Source organism: Miniopterus natalensis, chromosome 1 (genome assembly GCF_054644295.1).
Source record: "Miniopterus natalensis isolate mMinNat1 chromosome 1, mMinNat1.hap1, whole genome shotgun sequence".
NCBI lineage: Eukaryota > Metazoa > Chordata > Mammalia > Chiroptera > Miniopteridae > Miniopterus > Miniopterus natalensis.
The window spans coordinates 153352836-153380425 of NC_142081.1; the positions used below are offsets into that span (position 1 = coordinate 153352836).

At 38.1% G+C, this 27590-nt stretch overlaps 1 protein-coding gene across 1 annotated transcript; it reads left to right on the forward strand.

The window, feature by feature from the left end:
* Window positions 1–745: 745 nt before the first annotated feature.
* Window positions 746–25977, forward strand: HSD17B11 (hydroxysteroid 17-beta dehydrogenase 11). Its single transcript, XM_016213116.2, has 7 exons — window positions 746–1011; window positions 3147–3254; window positions 7354–7485; window positions 8864–8970; window positions 12872–13009; window positions 21303–21419; window positions 24176–25977. The coding sequence occupies exons 1-7, from the start codon at window positions 799–801 to the stop codon at window positions 24264–24266; spliced, it is 906 nt and encodes a 301-aa protein (XP_016068602.2). The 5' UTR covers window positions 746–798; the 3' UTR covers window positions 24267–25977.
* The last annotated feature ends 1613 nt before the right edge of the window (window positions 25978–27590 follow it).

Below are 27590 nucleotides of genomic sequence, written 5' to 3' on the forward strand. Positions count from 1 at the left end.
AAAATTACAATCTTTAGACAAACATTTTCTTTCTAGTTTACCTATTCTGTAGGCAGTGATTTAACCTGGATAAAATACAGTTACTAAAGGGTAATATATGGTTTTTCACAGGTTCTAATAGGTTGAGTGAAAAAGGTCATCCACATATACAGCTCTTCCTTGTGGAAACAATCCCATTTAATATGATCAGGTGTTTCCTGGGTCTTGACTATCGTTGTCCCTGAAAGCACAAATTTTCCAAAAAAAAAAAAAAAAAATCGTGCTTAGCTCCAATTAAAATGGGATGTAGCACCACTGCCCAGCCGGGAGCGGAACCGCTGGCAGTGCCCCCGGGTTCACGTAGGACAGGCCACTCTTTGCATCAATCACTTCGCTGGTGACGGGCTGCCAATCAAGTGTAAAAGCAGCATCTGCGCCGCGGACACTGTCAAATTGCCCAATTTAGGAAAACAGGCGGCCGCTAACCGTCGGAGGTCGGCTGCGAGGTCGCCGCAGCGGGCGGCCCGGCTTCCCTCCGGCGGCCTGGCCCCGCCCCGCGCCCCGCGCCCGCCCCGCGCCCCGCGCCCCGCGCCGCGCGAGCCAATTGCAGGCACCTCGCAGGCCCGGCCCCGCGGAAGGAGCGGTTCCGAGCTGTTTGTTTCTCGTCGCTGGACCAGCCTTTTCTTGCTCCTGCTTTTTACCGTCGCGGGCGTGAGACGGCGCGGCTCTCCCCCCCCGCCACACCCCACCCCACCCCACCCCACCCCCGAGCAAACCCGGAGAGATCGGTAAACGCAGCTCATCCCGGCGGCCGCGAAAATGGTCAGATTCCTTCTGGACCTGCTCCTGCTTCTGCCCTTACTGGTCGTTTTCATCTTAGAATCTCTCTTGAAGCTTTTCATTCCTAAGAAGAGAAAATCAGTCGCCGGAGAGGTCGTCCTGATCACGGGAGCGGGACACGGAATCGGGAGGCTGACTGCCTATGAATTTGCCAAACTGAAAAGCAAACTGGTTCTGTGGGATATCAATAAGGTAACAGGGCTTTCCTGCTTGACTTTCTGGGACCTTTCATCCGCGGGCGTGTTTGTATTTTTGCGGGCAACAAGCTCCTCCAGCTGTAACTGTAAAGTAGGTAGAAAAATTTACTATTGCCAATTTATAGATGGGGCGGGGTGGGGGACACACACATGGATTAATTAACGTGTTTATGACCACGGGACAAACGGACCTAGAGGGTAAGATTCTCGGTTGCTGCCCATTTGACGTTGTAAATCGATCCTCACTTTTGCCCGGGGAATAATTTGTAATTTCCTCCTGAACTTGATTTCACTGATCCCTCCGTCTTAATCATATGGAAAAAGTAATAGTTTTTAGCTGGTATATTCAAAGAGTAAGAGGTTTGTACCTATTAGGAAAAAAGTCCTACTTGCAGTTACTGAGGTAAGTCGGTTTAAGATACCAAACAGAAAGCAACATTGCTATGCGGTAGTAATTTCCAAGAGTAATTTAGTTAAAAAAAAAAAATCTTCAATGTAATTTTCTCCAGAATAGGTGTAGTCTTAAGGAAGAGAAGAGGGATTAGATTCTTACCTTTAATTTGTCCAGTGGTTGATGTACAAAGAGGTTCCTGGAAGCACCTGCTGGCCTGAAATGCTACATACCCTATACATTAGTTAACATCCAGTGATGTAAACAAGAATTCATGGGATGCGAAGTTAGGTGAGTGCCAACCGGGTGAGTTGAGAGAGCAATCAACAAATACTTGCTTAGTCTCTGTTGCCTAGATATTAAGAACAGGTGGCAAACAGGAGCTAGGTTCAGATGCCCTCACTCTAGTAAAGAAAATAGACATTAAATAATTGCAATGAAAGATACAAAGTAGGCCCAGCCCAGTCTGGTGTCGTCAAGGAAGTGTCTGGTGTGGTGGTGTGGTCAGGCTCATCTTAGCTCTGCATTTCTTCATGGACAACTTACCCAGTATCATGGGTGACTCCCTAGAGCTTTTGGTTCCTCTTCTGCAAAATATATAAACTGCAAAGTGTATAAAATAACACTACTTATCTTAGAGGGCTGGGAGGATTATATCAGATAATGCACACAAAGCATTTAGCACAGTATCTGGCACATGGTATGTGCCAAATAATGCACACTTAATATGCCACCTAACGCCCTTTGATTTGGACTACAGCTGGCCTTTTACTTTATGACCCAGCATCACCAATCTGCTAGTGCTTCCCCTGATAGGAGAGAACCTTTCTCCTATCAGTCCCTTTACTTACACTGTGCCTGCCGTGCCCTGCCCCTCTCTTTGCATGGCTGGGCTGTTCTACTCTTAAGACCCAACTCAAGTACCTCATCCAGAATTGTACTGCATGCCCCTTCTCTGTGTTCCCGCAGCTCTCTCTATGTAACTCTATTCTTATACTTGCCAATAGTCAATCCTTTGCACTAAAACAGTAACATTTAGGTGGTGGGCACATAGAGCAATATACAGATCTTGTAACAGAAACTCACACCTGAAACCTATATGTTCATATTAACCATTGTCACCCCAGTAAATTTAATAAAGTGTAAAAAAAATAAAACAATAACGATTTCATATGGTCCTACCTAAATATTATACTTATTTTATGCTTCTTTCTACTGCAGTGTGAGCTCGCTGAGGTCAGGACTCTGACTCATTCATATTTGTGTCCACAAGGTTCTTCAAAGCACCATGAATGTGACCTACACATTAAAATGTTGGAGGAATGAATGAATTGTAGTTAACTCCTTACGTATTTATTTTGCAGCCAGAAAATTGATGTCCATAAGTAGTTTTTAGTGACAGAGAAAAAAAGCTTAATGTCATATTATTAAAGCCTGATATGGAATATACACACATACATACATTCACAATGTAAAATTAATAATACAAAACCAATATTTTAAGATTTTTATCTTCTTTTTCAAAGCTTGCTTTAAATTCACTTCCAACTAAAAGAAGCTCTTCAAAGTACTGAGAGCAAGCAAAGTGTACCTATATCCCTGCCAAAAATGTGTGTCAGTTGAATTCTTGTCCAGTTCCAGTTCAAAGAATGTGACTACCCTTAATTATTTCCAGCTGTTGATATAATGCGCTCACATCATTTATTTTATTCTCCTTGCCTCTTTGTTGCTTTTCCTAGCATGGAATTGAGGAGACAGCTGCTGAATGCAAGAAACTGGGTGCAAAGGTTCATGCCTTTGTGGTAGACTGCAGTAACCGAGAAGATATTTACAGCTTGGCAAAGAAGGTGAAATTTTACATTTGGTTAGAATCATATCGTGTCAGAGCTGGGAGGGATTTTGGAGATGGCCCAGGTATGATGCAGACAAACTAACAGAAGTTTTGTGATTTACTCAAGGTTGTATAGCTGGCTCTGTATAGTGGCAGACCCAGAACTAAACCCTAGAACTGAAGTTCTCAGACTTTAGTGTGTTCTGGAATCTTCCAGGGGGCTTGTTTAAAAAAAAAAAATAGGCACCCCAGAGGTTTTCTCTCACTAGGTGGAGGGCTGGGCCCAGGAATTTTCGTGTTTAGTACACTATGCACCCACACCTCACCTGTCTGATTCTGATACAGGTAAATCCTTGGGTGGCACTGCAGAACCACTGACAGGGTCTTCTGAAGTTCAGTCCAAGAACTCAGGAAGATAGGATAAACCTAACTGTTAATCAGGCTTTGATCGTAGACATACCTATTTCTATAAACCATTATTTGACTAGTCTATATATAACTGAGATGTGCTACATATAATGGGATTTCCTCAACACATCCATAAATGTACTTGTTAACTAAATGTGGTAATGGTGGGAAGATCAGTAGAATTACCTTGGCAAATTCCTTAAAGTACACCTTCCTGGGCCTTACCCCTGGATAGTCTGATTCAGTATAGTATAAAGATTCTGATTCAGCGAAGACTTGAGAACCTCTTGAATTTTAGGAAATTTTAGATTTGGGGACATTCTTAACTTCTATTTTAAATTATAATCTTTTATTTCAAACTGATGCCTCTTATAATTGATTAGGCCTTAGCTAAGTCAAAAGAATAGGTAGAAATTACCCAGGCCAGTGGTGGGAAATCGCCTTCTGGAAAGGGGGTACCGTAAGATCAAGGCCTTTGGGTAAGAAACATCTGCATTCTTCACAGTAACTGTTTTATTAACAATGATTCTCCTTCATAGAAATGAGTTTTCTTTTAGTTAATACTAGCTTTTCCACCTTGGGCAAATTACCCAACCTCTCTGTGCCTAACTTTCCTCAATTATAAAATGGGGATCACAGCAGTATCTACCTTATAGGATTGTTATGAGGATTAAGTGAATTAATGATGTAAAGTTCTTAGAACAATACCTGGTGCTTAGTAGTCACTTAATAAGAGTTAGTTGTTAGTATTATAATGTTGCTGGTGGGAATGGGGTTCTTGCGATGTCACGAGAAAAGCATTTTGGGGGACCCACGTGAGAGGATAAGGCCTGGCAGTAAGATTTATTTGGGTGGAAATAGAAGGCTGCCTCCAGGTTCCCAATGTCTCATCTCCATCTATTGCCCTGTGGAAAAAAATCCAGCCTTGTCTTCTTTAAGCCCAATACAAAGACCAGTGTCCAAAAATTCTGTGCTGTGCCAAAGCTTAGTCCATGGTTAGCCCATGCCTGTCCCCGTGTGGCTGGCATAGCCTGTCCCCTAGCTTAGTCTCTTCCCGGTTGCACTCCGGTTGGCGCTGCGTTGCTGTACCCAGGCCTGTGCTTGGTGCCCGGGGTCCCAGATGGCTGCTAGGGCTGCATGGCTGCTATGGAGAGAAAACTCGAGAACAAACCGGGCAAGCTCGCGTTAGAGAAAAAGAGAGACAGAGACACAGGCTGATTATATTATCCCAGGCTTGGGAAGGACCAGGCACCCTTTCAAACTAACCAACTTCCCAGTCTTTCTGTGTGTGGGTGTTGGGTCCTCCCCCTAACCAGTCCCTTTCCTAGGCCTTCCAGGGCCCTGTGTCCCTTATCCAACCCGCTCCTCTTCCCAGGCTTGGCTCTGCCCCTTCTGGTTGCCGGCTCGGTTCCTGCCCTCCTGGGGTTAGGTCCCTGGAAAGGAGGGTGCCCAGGGAGTGTGTGAAGCTGTAACATCCTGGAGACACAAACAGGCTTATTGCCTGGTTCAGCTCCCTGGTTTAGTAGGCTTCATTATGTCCGATTCCTTCTACCCCCTTCCTTTATTGTCATCTGGCTACCTATGCGAACAATAATGGAATCGCCAGTATTTATATCATTTTGTTATTAGGCATTATTACACACCCGGCTGACCAGTCTCGAGTATACGGTGCTCCTGTGTCTGAGTGTTGCCGACTGGTCACGATATAACTCATGTCTGCACTTACATTAATTTAAGTAATTTTAAACACCTTGCTGACCAGTCGTGACTGAAAAGTAACCCTCCATTCAATCGAGTTCTGGCTTGAAATAGCCGGTCAGCAAGGTGTTAAGGAAATTGAGTAGTGTTATCTAAATGGAAAACATTCATTGCCATCGTCATTTGGGAATAGGCTTTTCTGGAAAAGATAATTATTATTGACACAATTCCATGTATTTTAAACATAGTGTTTTTACTGAAAATTTTATTAGATGAACTAACTATATGCTTAAACAGAGTGTACACAATGACTTATGACTATCAGATATTTTGAAGTAGCTATTTTTTTTTTGGTATTAGGACAATTTTATGCCACCTCAACAGTAAAACTCTCAGCTCACTTTCATTATTAAGAAATGTGCAAGTTGACATTCTCGCTCTGGTGGGAGATAGGTGACAATGGAGAGCTCAAGGATGAAGGAAGGGTCAAGAGGGTCTGGGTAAATACTTTGGCAATGTGAAACAGTAATTTATATCTTGAGTCATGTTAACTTGGAGGCATTAGAGCAGCTTCATCAGTTCAACCACATAAAATGTCCTGTTTTTCTCATAACTTAGTAGCATTATTCTGAATAACAATTTTCTGTTGTGCTAGAGATGTGGATATAGGTACAAATTGTATTGATTAAGCGCCCAGTAATTCTTAATTTGACTCTAGTAAGTTAAATACAACCTGATTAAATTCAGTTCTGGCTGAGGAACCTTCACAATGGCACACTGATGTCCTACAGGATATTGATGGGCCTCCCTCCCCTCCTGACTTCCTTTCTGTTCCAGATTTGACGCTTCACTTTAGTCTCTGAGGTCAGAAAATGTGGAAGAGTCCCAACTCCATGTGACCTTTAATAACCATGTGACCTTTGGCAAGAAAGTTAGCGATTCTGTGCTTCATATTTCTCATCATTAAAGTGAGCATACTAAGAGTTGCTACCTCATAGAATCTTTGTGAGAGTTAAATGAGATAATGAAATTCCTTAAAATGCATAGCACTTACATATGTGAAAGCTTTTTTTTACATGTTTTTTTGATTTCAAAGAGAGGAAGAGAGAGAGAGAGAATCATCAATGATGAGAGAGAATCATTGATTGGCTGCCTCCTGCACATCCCCTACTGGGGATCGAGCCCACAACCCAGACATGGCCTGACCGGGAATTGAACCATGACCTCTGAGTTCATGAGTCAGTGCTCAACCACTGAGCCACACCGGCTGGCCTGTGAAAGCTTTAAATAGGCTAGTAGACACCTCCCCCTCAGTCTCCCAACACACTGCACCACTATCTAAATAATGATAACTCTATTAATAGAGGCTAGCTTTTATTTGGAAGACAATGTATAACAAAATGCATTGTAACTCTAGGGTCCATCCACCAAGCAGCTTAGTTACTCAAAGAACCATAAAAATGTTGAATAGGATATTTTTGCATTGCTAGCTTAATAGTCTTGCAATTAAGCCTACTGCAACTCAATGGAGAAAGGTTAGGGAGCAATAGAGTGGAGTGACCATAAAAACAATAGAAGATGTAGCCAGTTTCATGGTGTGTAATCAGTTTTACATAGTTCCTCGTAATAGTCCCTGCGCTTGCCAATTAATTAAACTTTTTTTTTTTTTTTTGGCTTACCTTTTTAAAGTTTTATTTAAAAAATCTGCTTATTTGTCACTGGTTTTGTTTTTGTTAGCCACATGCCTCCTGAACTATAATCAATAGAGCAAAGTCAAGAGACTAAATTGCAAAAGAAAATTTTTACATAACTAATTTACAGGCAGAGCTATTTTGAAATTAAGTACCTAAAATTAAAGGTTTTTTTTTCCATGTTGGCACATAGATTCAAAACTACTTGTTTTCCCCACAGCTCGTTAAAAAATACATACTTCTTTAATAGTCATTGCTTGCAAACCTACCCTCGTACTTCTTAATGATGCAGGTATCTTTCTCATTTTATTTTTAAAGGTGAAGACAGAAATTGGAGATGTTAGTATTCTAATAAATAATGCTGGTGTGGTCTATACATCAGATTTGTTTGCGACACAAGACCCTCAGATTAAAAAGACTTTTGAAGTTAATGTACTTGCACATTTCTGGGTAAGTATGACTTCTTTTACAAAAACATTCCCTTCTCAAAGATTAAGTTTAAAGTGGAGCTTTCAGTAGACATAAGGACATATCAACTCAATACTAAAGTTTTCTCCTCTAGGTACCAGGGATAATACACAAAAAGATCATTTTTCATGTTTCAACTAAAGGTCATCAGTCTTTCTCCCCTCTCAAAAATATTAATAATAAATTAATAAATAATAATAAACTTCTGGGGTTATATATGTTTTAATTCTAAGCTACATTCTCATATCTCTGTGTTTAAAGATGAAGAAGGAATTAGTGATCATCCAAGTCACCTTCTGCGATTCTATAAAAGGGAAACCCAGTTTGCTTTCAGATTCTCATGAAAGCCAGGCCTCCCATTATATCCTGCCCCAAATGCAAACTTTATTATGAAACTCACCATTCAAGGTCTTAAATACACACACACACACACACGCACGCACGCACACACGCACACGAGTTTCTGAGGAGTCTAAATATTGCCCAAATAGCTAGTCCCTAGAAGGGTCCCTGAAAGTTTTCTCGGATGTGAGTCTGGGATGAGTAATCTCCAGAGAATATTGGAGTTAGTTGGTGAAAATGTAGTATTATGTTAACATTTTCTAGTTATTGATATGTCTTTGTATTTTATGACTTATGAGTTTGCTTATCTTTCTGCCTCTGTTGGAATGTAGGGTATTGTCTGTCTTATTTGTTTCTGAATCCCCATCACCTAGTAGATGCTCAATAAATATTTATTGTGTGAATCATTCAGCAACTACTGGAAGATTGCTGTTCACTTCAATATTTTAATGACAAACACTTTTCTAACAACTTCAAGTTAAGATAGAAGACATCATTGAGAAAAGGTGGAGGATCAGTGGACATAAGTTGTTCACAATTTTTTTTTTTTAATATATCTTTATTGATTTTAGAGAGAGGAAGGGAGATGAGGAGAGAGAGAGAATGAGAAACCTCAATGATGAGAGAGTCATTGATGGGCAGCCTCCTGCACGCCCCCGACTGGGGATCGAGCCCGCAACACAGGCATGAGCCCTGACCAGGAATCGAACCATGATCTCCTGGATCCTAGGTTGATGTTCTGCTGCTGAGCCACACCCAGCCTGGCAAGTTGTTCACAATTTAAATAAGATGAGTTCTTAAAATTTTCAATATCCATTGTTTACCTTAATTTTTTGAATCTAGGCATCCTATCCAGTTGCCTTATGTTGCCACATTTGGCAATCTAGGGTTTTTTTAATTTATGCCAGGAACAATATATATAGTTAACAAAATATATCTTTGTTTTAAAATATTCCCAATGGATTTGCAAATCAGAGATAAAAGTATTTTTTTTCTGTCTTATAAAAACGATTTCTAGACTACAAAGGCATTTCTTCCAGCGATGATGAAGAATAATCATGGCCATATTGTCACTGTGGCTTCAGCAGCTGGGCATACTACGGTCCCCTTTTTAATGGCTTATTGGTAAGTGAACATGTGTTTTTTCATTGGTTCCTATGCTTAGCTTTGTTGCACAAGGTCTCTTGTGCAACAGCATTATCACCCATTAATCCCCTTCTATGTTGACCACTGTAGAGGTGGCTGCAGAGAAACTATCCAATTAGAAGCCAACTGCTTTAAGCATTTCTTATCTCTTTAGCAGCAAGGAATTACAAAACAAGCAATACCATGAACAGAAGTTAATATTAATAATTTTAAGTAAAGTAATGTGGAAATAAAACTGTAAAGACAGAAAGAGTACAATCTGGAACTCTAAACATTAAAAGCATTCAAACAGTGAAATTGTTGTGAAAATAATTGTAATAGTTATCCATGTAAAAATCCACATTGTTTTAGTAATTGAAGAACTTACTACAGCAAGCAGGGCACAGTAATGGTGTGTTCCTCTGTATACTATAAAAAGTTGATCAGTGAGGCCACTGTAGCCAAGGTGATCCTACTGGTTGCACCCACCCTAACAGTTCTTGGCTGTTTCTGTATTTTAGCAAATAACTTTTAGAATGTTGAGTTATGATTGTGCAAATAAATATGCATACAAATAATGCTCAAATTTGTCTTCTACCATTGTGCTCTTTTGGAATTGATTATCTAAATTCCAGAAACAATATAGTTATAGTTGTATATGTAGCAGCTATAGATAATGCGTATAAATTTATAGACCTAGGTATGGGCAGGTCACACACACACACACACACACACACACACACACACATCTTGCATTTAAGAAGTTTGCAAGGATATATACCAAACCATTCATCTCACCACACCTATTGAGTGGTTAGCCTTAAGTAATGGCAATAAAAATGATTTTTATTTTGTTCTTTTTGGTCATCTATGTTTTCTTTCTTTCTTCCTTTTTGAACATTGATTTGTTTTATAATCGTTTAAAAAATAAATATAGACATGGGCTGAGTTTTTTAAAAAAGAATGAAATAACAGCTGAAGCTGTCACAGACGGAGGTGCAGCCCAGATGTCTCTCGTCTCTGTCAGAGCCAGCTTAAGTTAGGCAGCGAGCCCCTGCCGTCAAGGGCTAACACAGCTTTGCACGCGTTTACTTCCTTGATGAAAGGCGGTTGCAGACGCTGCTGCTAGGCCGCTACGTCCCACCGCCCTGCCGGGTTCTATCTTACTCCCCCGCTAAGCAAGGAGGATCAGAGACTCCAGCAGGGCCGTCGGCCTTGTTGCACTTCCCCCTTCCCTTGGCATAGGAAATATTGTAGTTCTTTTGATTCTGGTTTGATTCTGCCTCACTGAGGTTTGCAGTGCAAGTCAAGCGAGAACGGGCTTTGTGTGAGAAACAAATTTACTTTGGTGACTAGTGATGGTGCTTTCAACAGAATTAAAGCTTTTCATCGGGTATTGTCAAACAGGAGCCACATACACAGTTGTGTAGATTGTACACTACACATTCTAGGGGCACTGTTCACATTCAGGTCCTTTTAGACTTGAATGATTTTCCAGGTACATAGGCAGTAAATTAGCTTGGGAAGAGGAGTGGCCTTCTCTGATTCACAGAAAGGAACCATTTGAGCTAAAAGGCAGGGTTGCATTTGGTTTGTACATTTCCAGCTTGGGGACGGATCTGTGGTTTGCCTGCCCTTGCAAAACTCCTGTTTGTACTCTCAGCCCTCACTGGCCTGAGCTGCAGTCTGTGATCCTTACTGACCACAATTATCTTTTTTTTTTTTTCAAATATATCTTTATTGATTTCAGAGAGAGGGAGAGAGAGAGAGAAACATCAATGATGAGAGTCATTGATCGGCTGCCTCCTGCACGCCCCCGACTGGGGATTGAGCCCGCAACCCGGGCATGGGCCCTGACCGGGAATCGAACCCTGATCTCCTGGATTCCAGGTCAACACTCAACCGCTGAGCCACGCCCAGCCAGGCGACCACAATTATCTTAAATTCAGTTCACACTCTGGTTTTCGCTCAGTATCTGATCAATGGCAGAACTTTCACAGAGACACACTGAAGACTTCACCCAGCAGAAGGCAATCTTATCAGCTGTTGTTATTAACAATTGCGCAATTAAACTGAGATGCTGCTTTTTAAAACATAAACTTTTTATTGAAGTATAACATTTATAAAAATGCAGAAATCATGAGTGTACAGCTCAGTGAGTTCCTGCAAAGTGGACACATCTATTTAATCATCGTGCGGGTCAAAAATAGAACTTTACAAGACCCCAGAAGCTCCTCTTGGAACTCTTCCCAGACACCAATCTCTCTTTCCTTCCCAAGGTAACTCCTATATTGACTTGTAACACCATTGATTAATTTTGCCTATTTTTGATCTTTATATACATGGAATCACACATTGTTTTTAGATTTATCCCTGTTGTTGTTGGTAGCTGCCATTCAATCATTTTCATGCCCGTATAGTATTGCATCATGTAACTAGACAGTAATTTACTGTCATACCACTGCTGATGAACATTTCGGTTGTTTACAGGGTATGATGACTATGAATAGTAATGTTCAGAATCTTGACTCAATCACTTATTAACCTATGTGACCTTGGGCAAGTTACTCAACCTCTCTGTGCATCATTTTCCTCATCCGTAACATAATGCTAACAATAGGAACTAACTAACTCATCAGGATGCTGTAAAGTCTAAATCATATAATGAAATGCACTGAGCATAGAATCTGGAATCCTGTAAGTGTTCGACAACAGGAGGTTACCTATTGATTTTGTTCCAATTCTACTTCCCTCTCTTCACACAGAATGGTAAAGTCCCACGTCTCATTTTAGCTTTCAAAATGCTTTGCCTGGAGGGATTAATCATATATGCTCTAGCTCCTATTTGTTAGAATGAAATGAGAAAGGACCTAGCATCACCTGTTTTTCCCCCTGTAATCCAGCCCTCAGCTATCATTGTCCTGATGGACAATGCAGACATAGCAAAAGAATCGATTACAGTTCTAATCACCTATATTAGAAAATGAAAAAGTCCATTTCTTTTGAATTTATAGTTCAACAGTTTTAATGATTAATGTGAAAAATGCAAGATGAAAGAACTGAATTCATGGTGAGAGAGGTTAATCTTTTGATTCTGTTCTTTTGCTGCTTGCTAAGTATTTTACCCCAAAGTATCTTGATTTTAAAAAGAAAACAATTTGGTGCTGCAAAACTCTGGCTAATATATCTTGTCAATTCAAATAACCAATTTATAAGCATGAAAGTTAGCAGTATGGGAAGACATGGCAAAATTGGAGTCTTCATCATTAGCTTGTAATGAAATGTTATTTAAAAGAATAATTTGGAATAAGAAATATTAATTCAGATTATGAATAAGAAATTTGATATAATGTTACAAAGTACAGAAAAAATCCACTCATAGCTTTCACATATAGATATATATGTCTCAAAACAAATTCACTTTGAAGTTCAAAAATATAAAATCTTTTTAACACACTCAAGAGCATTAACTCTGAGTTTTAATATATTCTTGCATTTTTGGTTCACTTAAGAAAAATCAGAAAATACACCTTAGTAAAAGAAAATTTACTGATAATCTCTCCATGCAGAAATAACCTTGGTAAGCATTTGTTATAATTTTTTAGGACATTTTAAATGAAGATGGTCATACATTGAAAAAAACCTGTCACTCTGATAAATGATGTTGGGATGCAGTAAATATTCTATGTCAGTGCTTCTTAGACTTTAATGTACCTCTGAATTTACTCAAAGATCTAGAATGAAGGTTCTGATTCAGTAGGTCTGCGCTGGGCATTGAGATCCAGGTGCTGCCCACGCTTCTCGGCAGGCGACCACACTTAACTAAGGAAAACAGACCTCTGAATTAAATAGATGCAGCAGCTTTCCAGAATTATTTTGTGACCTCTGTCTGTATTTTCAGTTCAAGCAAGTTTGCAGCCGTTGGATTTCACAGAGCTTTGACTGACGAATTGGAAGCCTTAGGAAGAACTGGAGTCAAAACATCATGTCTCTGCCCTAATTTCATCAACACTGGCTTCATCAAAAACCCAAGTACTGGGTAAGTTGAGACAAAAATGGCAATAAAAAGATTGGTGATTGCATGAATATGAGCCATTCTGTGGGTTTTCGTAAGTATTTTAAGCCTTAAAACACCTGATATTCAATGCCCTTACCTAATTTCAGTTCCAGCTTCTGGAGATTGTGGGAAAACAGGTGTAGAGACAAAGCAAGGGAGAGAATGTATATAAATGTTCATCTGAATGACACAGGTGAACCTGCTAATCTTCCTTATTTTTCCTTTCCCTAAGCAGTGGTTCTTAGACAAGTAAACATACGTTTCACTGGGAGTGCTTGGGAACCATGTAGGGGACCCACCTGTAGAGATGTTGATTTTTATTAGGTTTGGTTGGGATAGGGTAGTCAGTAGTTGGGATGGGGAGTTGGAACTGTGTATGTTTAACAAACATCATAGGTAATTCTGATGGAGATAAATCAGGACCACAATGTGAGAAACACTTTCCATTGGTAATCTAGAGATTATCTTCCAAATTGAGTACCAGACCATGGTCTTCCCTTGGCTAAAAAATAAAATTGTAAGGATCTTCTCTGAGGTTAATTTTAATGTTTCTTCTCTTTGGGAATAGCTTTAATTGCCTTTGTAAACATGATATATACTTTTTAAAAATTCCAACACACGGAAAAGTACAAATAAGGAAAGTTTCTTTTGAAAATTTCTTAAAACCCTCTTAGCATTTTAGAAACTACTCTTAACATTTTGATGAACATCCTTCCAGACATCTCCTTATGTACAGATTAAATGTCTAAATTTTATGTAACTGGCATATATTACACATGGGGTTCTGGAAACAGTAAGTACACTGCTCACATCCCTCAGCAATATGTTTACAAACAATACTGTATTAAAAACTTCAAAGTGTCCCTGGCCGGTGAGGCTCAGTTGGTTGAATGTTGGCCCATGCACCGTGAGGTCGCCGGTTCAGTTCCTGGTCACAGCACGTGCCCAGGTTGTGGGCTCCATCCCCAGTAGGGGGCATGCAGGAGGCAGCTGACTAGTGGATCTCACACATCTGGGTTTCTTTCTCTCTCTCCTCTCACTTCCTCTCTCACTAAAATCAATAAAAACATATTTAGGGAAAAAAACAAAAAAAAAAACCCAAAACTTCAAAGCTGGATCTTAACTGTTCTGACCACAAAAAAGAAATGTGTTAACTCACACTATGGTGGCAGTCATACTACAATATATAAGTGTATCAAATCGACATGTAGTGCACCTTAAACTTACACCGTGTGATGTGTCAATTATGTCTCAATAAAAATTCATTCATTCATTCATTCATTCATTAAAAGAGCTCACTAAAACTGAAAGGGTTATCAGAGGAAGAGGTGTCATGCCCAAGGATAGAATTTGCCTATTTCCTCCATTATTTTCAGAATTTAGATACTAAAATAATATATTTGAGTCAGAATTTTTCACTTAGACTTTCAGCAGTTAAAATCAGATGGCATATATTTTTAAAATTATAATTGAATTTTTTACCCTTGCCCCCAGGGCAAGGTTGCACAAAGCTCACCTTCATGTGGGCAGGGGTGCCCTCTCCCGGCAAAGCTCTGCTTGAAAAATAACTGGGAAGCTTGCTGTGGGGGTGGGGAGCACAAACAGAAGCTGACAGGATGCTAGCCTAGTCACAGGAATATGACCTGGCTCAGGAAGGGTCTGGGGCTCGGTCCTGCCCCATGAACCCCTTTGAAGATAAGCTGATACTAGAGTGGGTGCCAAAGGTGAAGTTGGTTTTAATCTAGAAACTTAATTATTCTAATTCGAGGACAGACAGATCTTATGGGTTTATATTTTGGATACTCAATAAAATCTGTAATTTTCTTAAACCTCACGACAGTATTTTGCTTAGAGAGATCAAGTAACCTGCCTGTAAGTAGCAGAACTGAGATTCAGGCCAAACTTTGTCCATTTTACACAGAGGGCCACCTTTCTGAAATAAGGAAACTGAACCAACCTCTAAATGACTGATTCAAAATCATCTGTGTCTTGCTAATATTGGAACTTAGATTCTCTTTTAAAGCACATCAGGGGTGCAGTTTATTCGTTCTTGTATTTACACATCTAACATACTGCGAAGAAACTAGTTTACTATAAAGTTTATAATGCAGCATAATCTGAATTTATTGGAATTAAGTGTAATCAGGTGTTCTGAGTAATTTTTGACTGCTAAGAATTATTTTTGTTAGGTAAACTTGTATATCAAGAAATCATTTTATTGCCCTAGCCGGTTTGACTCAGTGGTTAGAGCATCAGCCCAGGCACTGAGGGGTGTTGGGTTCAATTCCCAGTCAAGGGCACATTCCTGGGTTGCAGGTTTGCTCCCCACCCCTGGTCGGGGCTAGTGTGGGAGGCATCCAGTCAATGTGTCCCTCTCACATCGATGTTTTTCTCTCTCTCTCTCCCCCTCCCTTCCATTGTCTCTGAAAAGCAATGGAAAAAATATCCCCAGGTGAGGATTAACACACCAAAAAAAAAGAGAGAGAAAAGAAATCATTTTATTAAAAGCATTTATTGAAGGACTACTAAATACCAGGTATCCTACTAGGTCTAGATACCTCACATAAGTTACCGTAATCTAGATTTGGCCCCAGGCTATAGTTTGCCTACGCCTGCCCTAATCCTTCTAACAATTCCGCAAGATAAGTATTACTGTGTCATTTTATGGACGAACAGAAACTTGGAGGAGTTAAGAAAATTGCCCAATGTTACACAGCCCCAAAGAGGCCGACTGAAATTCCTCCCTAGGTCCTAGATTCCAAATGCCCTACTATTCCTGGCTTTATTTTTTAACAAAATTGTAATAGAAGTTTTTTTCTGAGAATCATCATTTTAAAAATGTATATTAAATATTTCATTGGAAATAACTTTATTCCTATTCTGATAATGTGTTATGATTATAAATAAATTTTAAATAATGTAGAGAAAAGCTCCTTTAAAGATGTTGTTCTTCCAGAGATAACCACTTTATTAAAAATTAGATTTCCAGTTATAGCTTCCCAATTCTCATTAACGCTTTGCGGTCGTATTAAATTTGGACATGGGTGTCGTACTGGTCAGAATTAAGAGCTTTCAGAGAAATTATGAACTGATACATGAATGGACTTAAGATTCGTACGGTTCCTTGCTGTGGTGGCTGAGAGCAGACATACGACTGGAACAGTAAAAAAGCTTTGGTGGCTGAGAGGAGACAAACGACCGCAAAGGGTTAATGCATTTCTTTTTCTGGTACATGGAAACATACGTGCTATTCTGTAAGCTGCCTTTTTGACTTAACAGTATGCTGTTGTTGCATTATTTAGCCAAGATATGGAAGCAACCCAAGAGCCCATCAATAGCTGAGTGGATAAAAAAGCTGTGGTACACATATGCAATGGGCTATTTATTACTCAGCCGTAAAAAAGATTGAAATCTTACCATTTGCAACAGCATGGATGGACCTAGAGGGTATTATGTTAAATGAAATAAGTGAGTCAAAGACAAATACCATATGATTTTACTTACATATGGAATCTAAAGAAGAAAATAAAACTGGGTGAATAAGGTGAAGGGATTAAGAAGTGCAAATTGGCAGTTACAAAATAGTCATGGGATATAAAACACAGCATAGGGAAAATAGTCAATAATAATGTAATAACTCTATGGTATCAGGTGGGTACTGGGAATATCAGGGAGAACACTTTGTAAAGTATATGATAGTCTAACCACTATGTTGTACACCTGAAACTAGTACAATATCATATTGAATGTAAACTGTAATTGAAAAGTAAAAAACAAACAAACCATAAACACACACACAAAAAACAATTTGCTGTTGTCAGTTTTCTGTGTTGATAGATAAAGTGCTCCCTTACCTTACCCTTTTTAATGTTAGCCCAACAATTTGGGTGTACGTCTCCTCTATGGAATCACATTTAGATCTCTAATCTTTTATTGTTGTGATAAATGCATATCCTTGTTTGTGTGTGCATGCATACACCTACATATGTGCGCTGTGTGTTTATATATTCATATGCATGTGCATTTATGTACATATGTGTGTATCTTTGCTCACTTTTCCAACCATTTTGTTATGATTGGTTTTTTGCAACAGTTGCTGGATCAAAGAGTAGGGACTTACTTACTTTTATTTATTAGATTTATTAGATTGCCCTTCAGAAGGATTGTTCTCATCTCTCCTCCCACCAGCAGAGTATTAAGTGCCCATTCCCCTCACCTTTTCCAGCTTTGAATATTAGCACACTTTTAATTTTTGTGAATATGATAGGAAAAAACAGTATTTGTGTTATATTAATACATTTTTTATTATTAGAAAGGATGACAATTATCTTTTCATATTTAATAAGTCCTGTTATCTTCTCTATTCCACTCTGCTTATACAAATCAGACCCCATTATTCAAGTGCTTCTATAGATCAGGTTAAGGAAGTTCTCTTATTTTATTTGTTTGTTGAGTGGGGTTTTGGGGGGTTTTTTCATGAAAGGATTTTGTCAATTGCTTTTTCTGTTCCTACTGAGATAATCATGTGGAGCTTTTCCTTCATTCTATTAACATGGTATATGTTACATTGATTTTTATATAGTGAACCACCTTATAGTCCTGGAATAAATCTCACTTGGCCATAACACATAATCCTTTTAATATAATGTTAGACTTGGTTTGCAGTATTTTGTTGAGAATATTTTCATCTATATTTATAAGAGATATCACTAGTTTTCCAGTGATATGTTAGTCTGGCTTTAGTAACAGGGTAATTCTGGCTCATCGAATGAGTTAGGAAGCATTCTTTCCTTTATCTTTCAAAGGCTTTGACAAGGACTAGTGTTATTTCTGTAAACATTCTGGTGTTAATTCTTTAAACATCATGAAGCCATCTGGTCCTAGGATTTTCTTTACTGGGAGTTTTTTGATTACTGATTCAATCTCTTGTTAAAGGCCTATTCAGATTTCTTATTTCTTCTTCAGTCAGTTTGGTGCTAAAACTTTGTATGTTTCACTAGGTTATCTAATTTTTGTCATATATTTTTTTATAGTGTTTTCTTCTAATTCTTTTCTATTTCTGTAAGGTTGGTAGTAATGTCTTCACTTTCATTCCTGATTTGAATAGTTTGAGTCTTCTCTCTCTTTTTCTAGGTTGTGTAGCTAAAAATTTGTCAATTTTGTTGATCTTTTCAGTGTCAACTTTTGGTTTCATTGATTGTATTGTTATCTATACTCTATTTTATTATTTATTTATTTATTTATTTATTTATTTATTTATTTATTTTAAATACATCTTTATTGATTTCAGAGAGAGGAAACGAGAGGGAGAGAGAGAGATAGAAACATCAATGATGAGAGAGTCATTGATCGGCTGTCTCCTGCACGCCTCCAACTGGGGATTGAGCCCGCAACCCGGGCATGTGCCCTGACCGGGTATTGAACCCTGATCGCCTGGATCCTAGGTTGACGCTCTACTGCTGAGCCGCACCCGGCTGGGCAATACTCTATTTTATTTATCTCTACTTTATTTATTTATTTATTTATTTTTTTATTTTATGAATATATAATTTTTATTCATTTTTTGCTACAAACTAGTGCTTATTTAAAAATAGTATTTAGTAATTTATACTCAAAGGACATCTTACAGCTAACATCCAAAGAAGACAATCAAAGTATTTTTTGAAGATTTATTATGTGCTTAGTACTGAAGAGCTCCTAAATCTGCCCATTGTTGGCATTAGTAAGATGAGAGAGTTAATTTCTGGCTAATGATTAAAATTTCCAATCATTATAATCAGTAAGATTATAATTTTATATTTAACAAAGGACAGTGGTCAAACAAAAAAAAGTTTCTGATCTAAATAAGATTGCAAAAGAAATCAAGCTTCCTGGAGCTTTTATTCTTGGAGCGGGGGCAGGCCCATTTCAGACTCTTGGGTTTAATTCTGAGTTTATGCCAGTTATTCAAACAGAAAGTGAACACAAACCTCCTGTGAATGGAAGTTACTTTGCCTACATTAACCCTGAAGATGGAGGGTGCCTACTAAAGAAATACAGTCATTGAGGTGAAAGCCAAAAGAAGGACTGGAAAACTTAACTTTGTGACTTGTATGAGACAGACTCTGGATAAACATTATGGAGATAAGCCTGTAGGGATGGGAGGTACTTTCATAATTCAGAAAGGAAAAGACTCACATTATGCTTAGAGAATTTTCTTCCTGCCCATTGAACTCTGATGAAGAGGTGAATAAGTGGTTGCATTTTTATGAGATGAAGGCTCCTTTGATTTATCTCTATTTTATCTTATTATTTCCTTCATTTTGTTTGCTTTAGGTTTAGTTTTTTTTTTCTAGTTTCTTAATGTGGAAAGTTAGATTACTGATTTGAGATCTTTTTTAATGTAGGAACTTATAATTATAAATTTCCCTCTGAGCACTGCTTTAGCTGCATCTCATAAATTTTGTGTGTTGTGTTTTTTCATTCGTCTCCAAGCATTTTTTAATTTCCTGTGATTTTTTTTTTTCTTTGTCCCACTCATTAATTCCCACATATGTCTGAATTTTTTAGTTTTCTCCTATTATTGATTTCTAATTTTATTCTACTGTGGTCAGAGGACATATTTGGTATGATTTCAGTCTTTTTAAATTTAATAAGACTTGTTTTGTGGTCTAACATATGATCTGTCCTGGAGAATGTTCCTTGTGCCCTTGAGAAAAATATATGTATTCTGCTGTTGGGTGGATTTTTCTATAGATGTTATTAGGTATAGTTGATTTATACTGTTTTTCAAGTCTTCTATTTTCTTGTTATTCTTCTGTCCAGTTGTTCAATCGATCATTAAATATGTGATTAATGTCTCCAACTTTTGTTACACTATGTATCCTTTCAATTCTGTTAATTTTTTCTTTCATGTATTTTAGGACTCTGTTGTTAGATATATGACCAACTTTTAATTAAATGATTTTCCATCAAATAAGTTATCCCTTTCCAGTTAGTAATATAAACAATGCAGCATAATCTGAATTTATTATATTAAGTGTAATTGGATGTTCTGATTAGCTTTTGTTGAACATCCTTTTAAAACGTCTACTCTCCTACATGTAATATACATGACCAAATTCTATTTTCTCTAAAAATTTACTTTTTCAGTATGCCACAGAAAGATACTACTTTTTTTTGGCTACTGCCATAAATAAGATGTTATATAAGAAGGTGGCAAGTAACAATTGTATAATATAATTTATAAAGTGCTTACATGTACATTTCCCCTTTATTGTCACATTACCAGTACAGTACTGAGGCCGGATTATACTCATTCAGTGGTGCCATGTTGGTAGCTCGAAATTTGCCACAGTAATTGTATTTGTTTTGTTTTGTTTTGTTAAGCCTCACCCAAAAATATTTTTTCCATTGATTTTTAGAGAAAGTGGGAGGGAGGGGGAGAAAGAGAGAGAAACATTGATATGAGATAAACACATTGATTTGTTGCCTCCCACAAGAGCCCCAACCAGGGCCAGGGATCGAACCTGCAACCCAGGTACGTGCCCTTGACCAAGAATTGAATCCACAACCCTTCAGTGCGAGGGCAGATGCTCTAACCACTGAGCAATACTGGCCAGGGCTCACAGTAGTAGTATTTATTCTACTGGACATATTTCTGTGTTGTAATTCCTCTGACACTTTAGAAACTGTTCACTAAAATGTCTTAGTATGTAATAATACTTGTATAATGGTATCTGATTTCTTTCCCAAAGCTTCTAAATATTTAAAAGTGAATTTATCAGTGTTAACCTAGCTAAATTATTTTTAAGTCTTGGTTACTTTTATACTTCTCTCTTTTTTTGGAATTTATTGTTGAAAGTATTACAGATATCCCCCATTGTCCGCCATTGACCTCCTCCAACCCAACTCCCCCCCCCCCCGGCCTACTGCACTATTGTCTGTGTTCATGGGTTATGCATATATGCATATAAGACTTTTATACTTTTCATTTGCATAATAGGGACAGTAGTCTGTCCTTCACAGGGTTGTTGTAAAACTTCAAAGAGGTACCTTGTGGGGAATGTTGAGCTCAGTGGGCAGTACATGCTAAGCACTACATAAATGGTTATAAATGGTTTTTGTTATTATTTATGCTAATGCAGCTACCATTTTTGAGCACCTATAATGGGCTAGATGCCACAAGTCAGTTATGTTACGGTTCCTGTGGTAATGGAACTGATTTGTTTGGCACTGAACTAAAGCTGAAACCTCAGTGAAATGATTTGTTTCTGGAATCTGCTTCTGATTTCAGCTTGGGACCCACCCTGGAGCCTGAGGAAGTGGTAAGCAAGCTGATGAAGGGGATCCTGACTGAGCAGAAAATGATTTTTGTTCCATCTTCCATAAGCTTTTTTACAGTGGTGGAAAGGTAAGCAACAGTTTTGTTTGCCTGTGTTACAAATATTCATCCTACACATTTTTACTCAGATTTAAAACCAAATCTCTGTAAAGTGCAATGAAATGGAATAAAGTTAACAAAAATAATGGGTTTAAAGAATCCATCAATTTTTAAACTACATTTGTTAGTGATTGAAGCAAGATTGGTTTAGCAATTGGGTAAATGAACTGAATAATTTCACAAGTTTTTAAGTTTTTTTTTTAAAGAAAAATGTATATTTTTGGAAGTCTTGTCTTATAAATGAATAAATATGAAGGACAGTTTTTAAACATTAGTACATAATGGAATCATAGGACAATGATATTGGAGGAGACCATAGTTAAGTTTTATGTGTTCATTTAAATATACAACATATAATCATTGAGCTCTCGTTTTGTGCAAAATCATACTGAAGCATAGGGATTGCTAAATAATTTGAGAGATCTTTGAGCCATGCTACTTCAAATGTGGTCCATGGGCCAGAATCTCCTGATCTCCTGAATCAGAATTTGCATTTTAATAAGATCCACAGGTGATTTGTATGCATATTTAAATTTAGAAGCATTTCTTTAGAGCAATAGCTCTCAACTTTGCACATTGGAATTCACCTGGGAGTTCTAAAAATGCTAGTGTCTGAGACCTCCTCCCCAAGATTCTGACCTAATTGATCTGGAGTGTGGCCTGGTCTCTGAGAGATACAGCAACTTTCCGGTGATTCTAGTGTACAGCCAGGATTGGAAACCACTGCTTTAAAGAATGCCTCATTATAACACGTTGTCTCGTCACTCATCTGGTAATAAGGGGAAACTGAAGAGATGCGTTTGGCTGAAAAAAAGGCCTGTTCCTGTCCCTTGAGTCAGGCTTCTCCAACATGGTAGGGTATCAGGATGACTAGCTTTCACCTCTTGAGATATTAATATAGAATGTTTGAGTTGGGACCCAGAAATCTGTATTTTAATAGGTAATTGCCACAAGCAGTTGATTCGAAGATCAGACTTTGAGAGCTACTCACCTAAAGACTGAAAAAAAAATTTAAGAGATGAAAAATATTAGGGTGTGTGTCAGGTGTTTTAGTCCCTTCTGCTAGGGACTATGGTCGAACACACTTTAGAGGTTTAGGTAATAAAGCCCAAGTGTCTCCTTGGTGGATACATGAGTTAAAACCTTTGAGATATTAACATGTGACTTGTCACATCACCAAGGTAGGCACTCAGTGATTATAGTCCTTTAGAAAATAACTCTATGAGGGAAGAAATTTTGCCTGTTTTCATCACCATAGAGTGTCCCAAAAAATGTATACACACACTTTGAATAATTTATAAAGGCAGTGTTTATTAAAATACATTTTATTTTCAAAATTGAGCTATCAGCTGTTAAAGTGTGTATATATTTTTGGGGGCACCCTGTATATCCTCTGCACTTTGAAGTGCTGATAGACACATTCAAGGCATCAAAATATTTGCTGATTGAATAAGTGAATTCTGTTCCCTGGACCTTTAGCATAGAGACTCAAGGTTTGTGCTCTGGAGTTAGGTGAAGCTGTGTTTGTGTGACTGGCTTGCAAACATGAACATGGATGAGTTATTTAACTTCTTTGAAACTCAGTTTCTTCATCTGTCTCAAGGAGACAATAATAAGACTATAGTGCTATGAGGAATAAATAAAATAACGCATTTAAAGTATTAGTACCCTATAAATACTCAATAAATTTTATATACCAGTATTATTTTTATAACTACCACTATTACTATCAATGCCCTGATTTTCCTCTGACTATGAATGTTCAGTGCTCAATTTCCAAACTTTATTTTAATGCCATTTAGGCAGATGTCTGTATATAGTTACACTGACTTACATATTCTTTTTAGTTTCTCTCAGACTCATTAGAACATGACAAGTTCCTCAATATTCTTAAGTATAGAGCGGGAGGATGTCTATCACTGTTTAAGGCATTTTATATTAACATATTGATCCTTCAAACAACACTTGGGATAGGTGTTAATATTTTCATTTACATGTGAGGACTTTAAACTTATAAGTTAAATAACTTGCCCAGCCGGCGTGGCCCAGCGGTTGAGCATGGACCCATCAACCTGGAGATCCCGGGTCGATTCCCGGTCAGGGCACATGCCCGGGTTGCGGGCTGGATCGCCAGTCGGGGGCATGCGGGAGGCAGCCGATCAATGACTCTCTCATCATTGATGTTTCTGTCTCTCTCCCTCTCCCTTCCTCTCTCTGAAATCAATAAAAACATATATTTTTTAAAAAAGTAAATAACTTATTCAGCATTATGCTCAAAACAAAGTGTATTATCTGCATTATCATTGAGCAATTCTGCTTCCCCAGTCTCTTAGTGGAACATTTTATTAATATACAGGATTATAAAGCATAAAGTTAGCTCCTATTCTCATTTCCTTTCCGATGTCATTTTTTAAAGCCTTGGAATCTCAATCATTTAGTTCTATAGACTTCCTCTCATAGATCTTTTGAAAAACAGACTATATTTCTTTTTAAAACTAAATATTTCAAGTGACTTTAACCCTAAAGAATTAAATCTTCCTTTTCCTTTTGAAAAGGCAATGGATTTAATTGGAAAGAACATATAATAGTGACTGTGTGTTAAAATTCTCAATCTTGTTTAAAATGAACATGAAATGATACATGATAAATATAAGTATTTTAAGAGAAGATATCTTAAAAATGCACGTAATATTAATTTCCTAATTATGTTCCTGTCTTTCTTTTAGGATGCTTCCTGACCGTTTCCTGACTCTTTTAAAACGGAAGATCAATGTTAGGTTTGATGCAGTTATTGGATATAAAAGCAAAGGACAATAAGTACTTGGTTTTTTTGAAAATTGATTTACCAGGTTTAAGTTGATTTCATCCAATATTAATCAGAAGTTTAATGTTTGGACTTCTGCTTTTCTTAATTATCTTTTTTTTCCCTTCAGTATCACCTTTTGAGGCTCTGGCAGTCCTCTGCATTTATTACCATTGTTCTTTAGCTGAAAGCTAATTTCATATAATACAAAGAGAAATACCTTAGCAATTGCCTTATGGAAAATGGAGAAAAAGAACAAAAACAGTTTAACAATAATTTCTAAGATTTCATGGCTCATCGGAAAGCTTTGCATAATTTGTACTATAAATGTTTAAGATATATTTTTATTTTTAATTACACTTAAATTTTATATAATGCACGTTTCCTTTTTCTATTGTACATAAAATAGAAACTTCAGGCTCTCTAAATATAATGAAGGACTGTATCTGGTAGCATTTCACAGTGAATTTCAAGTGATGTCAGAAATGTTCAAACATTTCATCCTACACATTACCATTGTTTCCTGGGAAATACCTCACATTTCAGTGCCAAACATTTCAGCACAAGGAAACTGGAGTTAGACACATGTTGCAAATAAAAAAACATCATCAAGATTTAAGGCAGAAAATTGGGAGAATGTACCTATAAGTGGCAACAATAATAAGTGGATGAAACTTAAACTTGTGGTGTTTCCATCTTTTTTGTTTTGAACAGAACATGGCTTAACCTTCAAATGAAAGGAAAATGGATTATGTACTCAAACTTTTTTTTTAGTATATGGAAATTCCTCAGATGTGAGTGAGGCTCAGTGAGATAATAATGTAAGTTCAGACCAATAAATTGAAAAGATAAGTAGGTTTGTTGGATTTCTATTAAAGAAAAATATTTTCAAGACTGTGTTAGACACACGAAGTAAAGAACATACATATGAAGTAAAGAACTTTGCTCCTTATATCAGAAAGTTCATACTCAGAAAGCATAAATCAGAGTCACTCACCCCTGTGAAATGTAGCAAATGAATCACATTTGGGTTTAGACACTTCATTGTAAAAGATTTCGATCCATCTTATAAGCAGGAATTAATATTTATTCACCACGTGTCAAGTGCTATCCTAAACACTGACTTATTGAACAGTCGAGTAATCTCATCAATGCCACTGCAGATTCTAAGGATTGTATGACAATCCGTTTAAGGAAGGTTATACTATAGATTCTATACCATGTAAGAAAATTTCAGAAGGTATCATTCCTACAATAAATTTCCTCTTTCCCATCAGCTACCCTCCTGTGATACAGAAAATCAAAGTGCAATTACTGTTGAACTATGTTCAACATTTAGTTGATGTAAAGGCACATCTCAGTAAAAACGCCTGCTTTCCAAATTATCGTATTTGAATACCGTGACTTCGATTCCCGTCCATGCGTGGGCCATGTAGCAGCGCTCTACCAGAGAATCTACGAGAATGACACTGCGAGTCTGTACAGTCAGCTTCTAACTTGTTTTGAAATAGATGTAATTGATGATTATTTTCGTTAAGTTATACCTGTTCCAGCTTGCCCAATGGAACCATGAGGAGAAAGGCTAGGAGAAAGCCGACAGTGAAACTTCAGTAAGATAAACTGAAGTTCAAAGTGTATTGATAACTTTCCTCTTATCATAGTAAACATGTTTTGGCTCTTAACACACTTGTCTGAAATAAACACTTGGATGAACTTTGGCCTTAACCATTATGGTGAAGTATTACTTCTTCGATATTAGGCTGACGGAATGGTAATGGATTCTTTTTATTGAATGTTAACCACATTCTAGCCACAGTTTGCCATTTAACCCCCAGCGATGCTGTGCAGAGGGCATTGTTGAAGGACTGGAAATAGCTGTGGACACAGCAGGAGTGAGCAGGGACCCAGAGGAACCTTAGAGGCTGGAGCCCCACTGCTGGAAGGTCGATGATGGGATAAACACTGGAGGGGTTCTCAAGTTAGTTCTTTGCATTTTTAAAAAAAGTTTGCTATGATTCACCAACATCAGGCAATTGCTGCTGTGACTCTAAGTTTGAAAATTTTTGCCATTGGAATGAAGTTAATCTTATCTCTGAACCCACTTCTTAACAGCCAACAATAGGGCTACTTCTGAAGGTCACACCAAAGTCAGAGGCTTACATTGTCTTGAGGGAAATGGGAAAGACTCCTCATGTCAACTATATGGTGCTCTGTGGTCCTAAACTAAGATTTTAGTGGCAGATGGCTCTCTCTTTTGCTGGGTACAGAAATCCTGACTGTGGCCAGGAACCCAACCTCCAGTGACAAACTATAAAGCCTTTCTCTGAGCCCTCCCTGTCCCCCTGGAGACCTGCCATGGGACTGCTGGGACTCACTGACCTCTTCTCTTCCCTTTGAGAATATTTCCATGCTCACCTTCAGAAACAGTCTTCCCTGCCCCACCGCCACGCCACCATTCTCACTTGCCAGAAATCTACTCTTTTTAGTGGGAACAAGGATTAGAATGAGTGGGGAATCAGGCCAAGGGAAAAAATTAAAACTGACCTTCCATACATCCTCAACACCAACTTGGCTAGAGAGTAAATGGCTAATAATTTTACTGTGGGGAAGGGGAGCAGTATTAGCCTCCTTTCGCAGGCTGGCTAATAGACTTACTCCCGTGGACAATTCCCTCTGTGTGACATCTTTCCCATTTCATAGATGAGGTAACTACAGCCCAAAGAGGTTCAACAAACTAACCTAAAATCACACAGCTACTGGGAGGTCAAGCTGAGGACTGGAACCCACGTTTGCTGACCTCACTATCATACAGCCTCAGTGAAATTCTTGGAGAATCAAACCATCATCCTGAACACCTTTCTACTTCCTTTTACCCCAGCTTTCCTTGGTATTCAAACAATATCCAAAATCGGCCAATGAAAATCTCTGATGGCAATTAAAGCTATTTCATCTAGGAATTATTTTAAGGTGAAATAAAATGCTACAACGCAGGTGCTCACTATTCCACTTGAAAAAGGTCCAATCTGCCCTGGCCCAATATCATCACTGTTTAATTTCCTGATATTAAAATGCTGAGTCAGAAAATATTGGGATAGTCTTTAGCTTTAGTCTACACTGGACATCACATCCTTCCCCCAAATAAGAATTCCCACTTGACCTTAGAGTCAGTCTGACTGCTCAAGTTTTTGTTGTTGATTTTTCCTTTTTGCCTAGGGATGACTAGGGTCAACCTCAGAATTAGGGAGATGTGTCTTATTTTTAGTATGGAAGGATGTATGGAAGGTCAGTTTTAATTTTTTCCCTTGGCCTGATTCCCCACTTATTCCCCACTCATTTAG

Coding starts and splice junctions, on each gene's coding strand:
- HSD17B11 (XM_016213116.2), top strand. CDS start 799: ATGGTCAGATTCCTTCTGGACCTGCTCCTGCTTCTGCCCTTACTGGTC. Junction 7,486..8,863: donor ATGTACTTGCACATTTCTGG/GTAAGTATGACT, acceptor AACGATTTCTAG/ACTACAAAGGCATTTCTTCC. Junction 13,010..21,302: donor ATCAAAAACCCAAGTACTGG/GTAAGTTGAGAC, acceptor TTCTGATTTCAG/CTTGGGACCCACCCTGGAGC.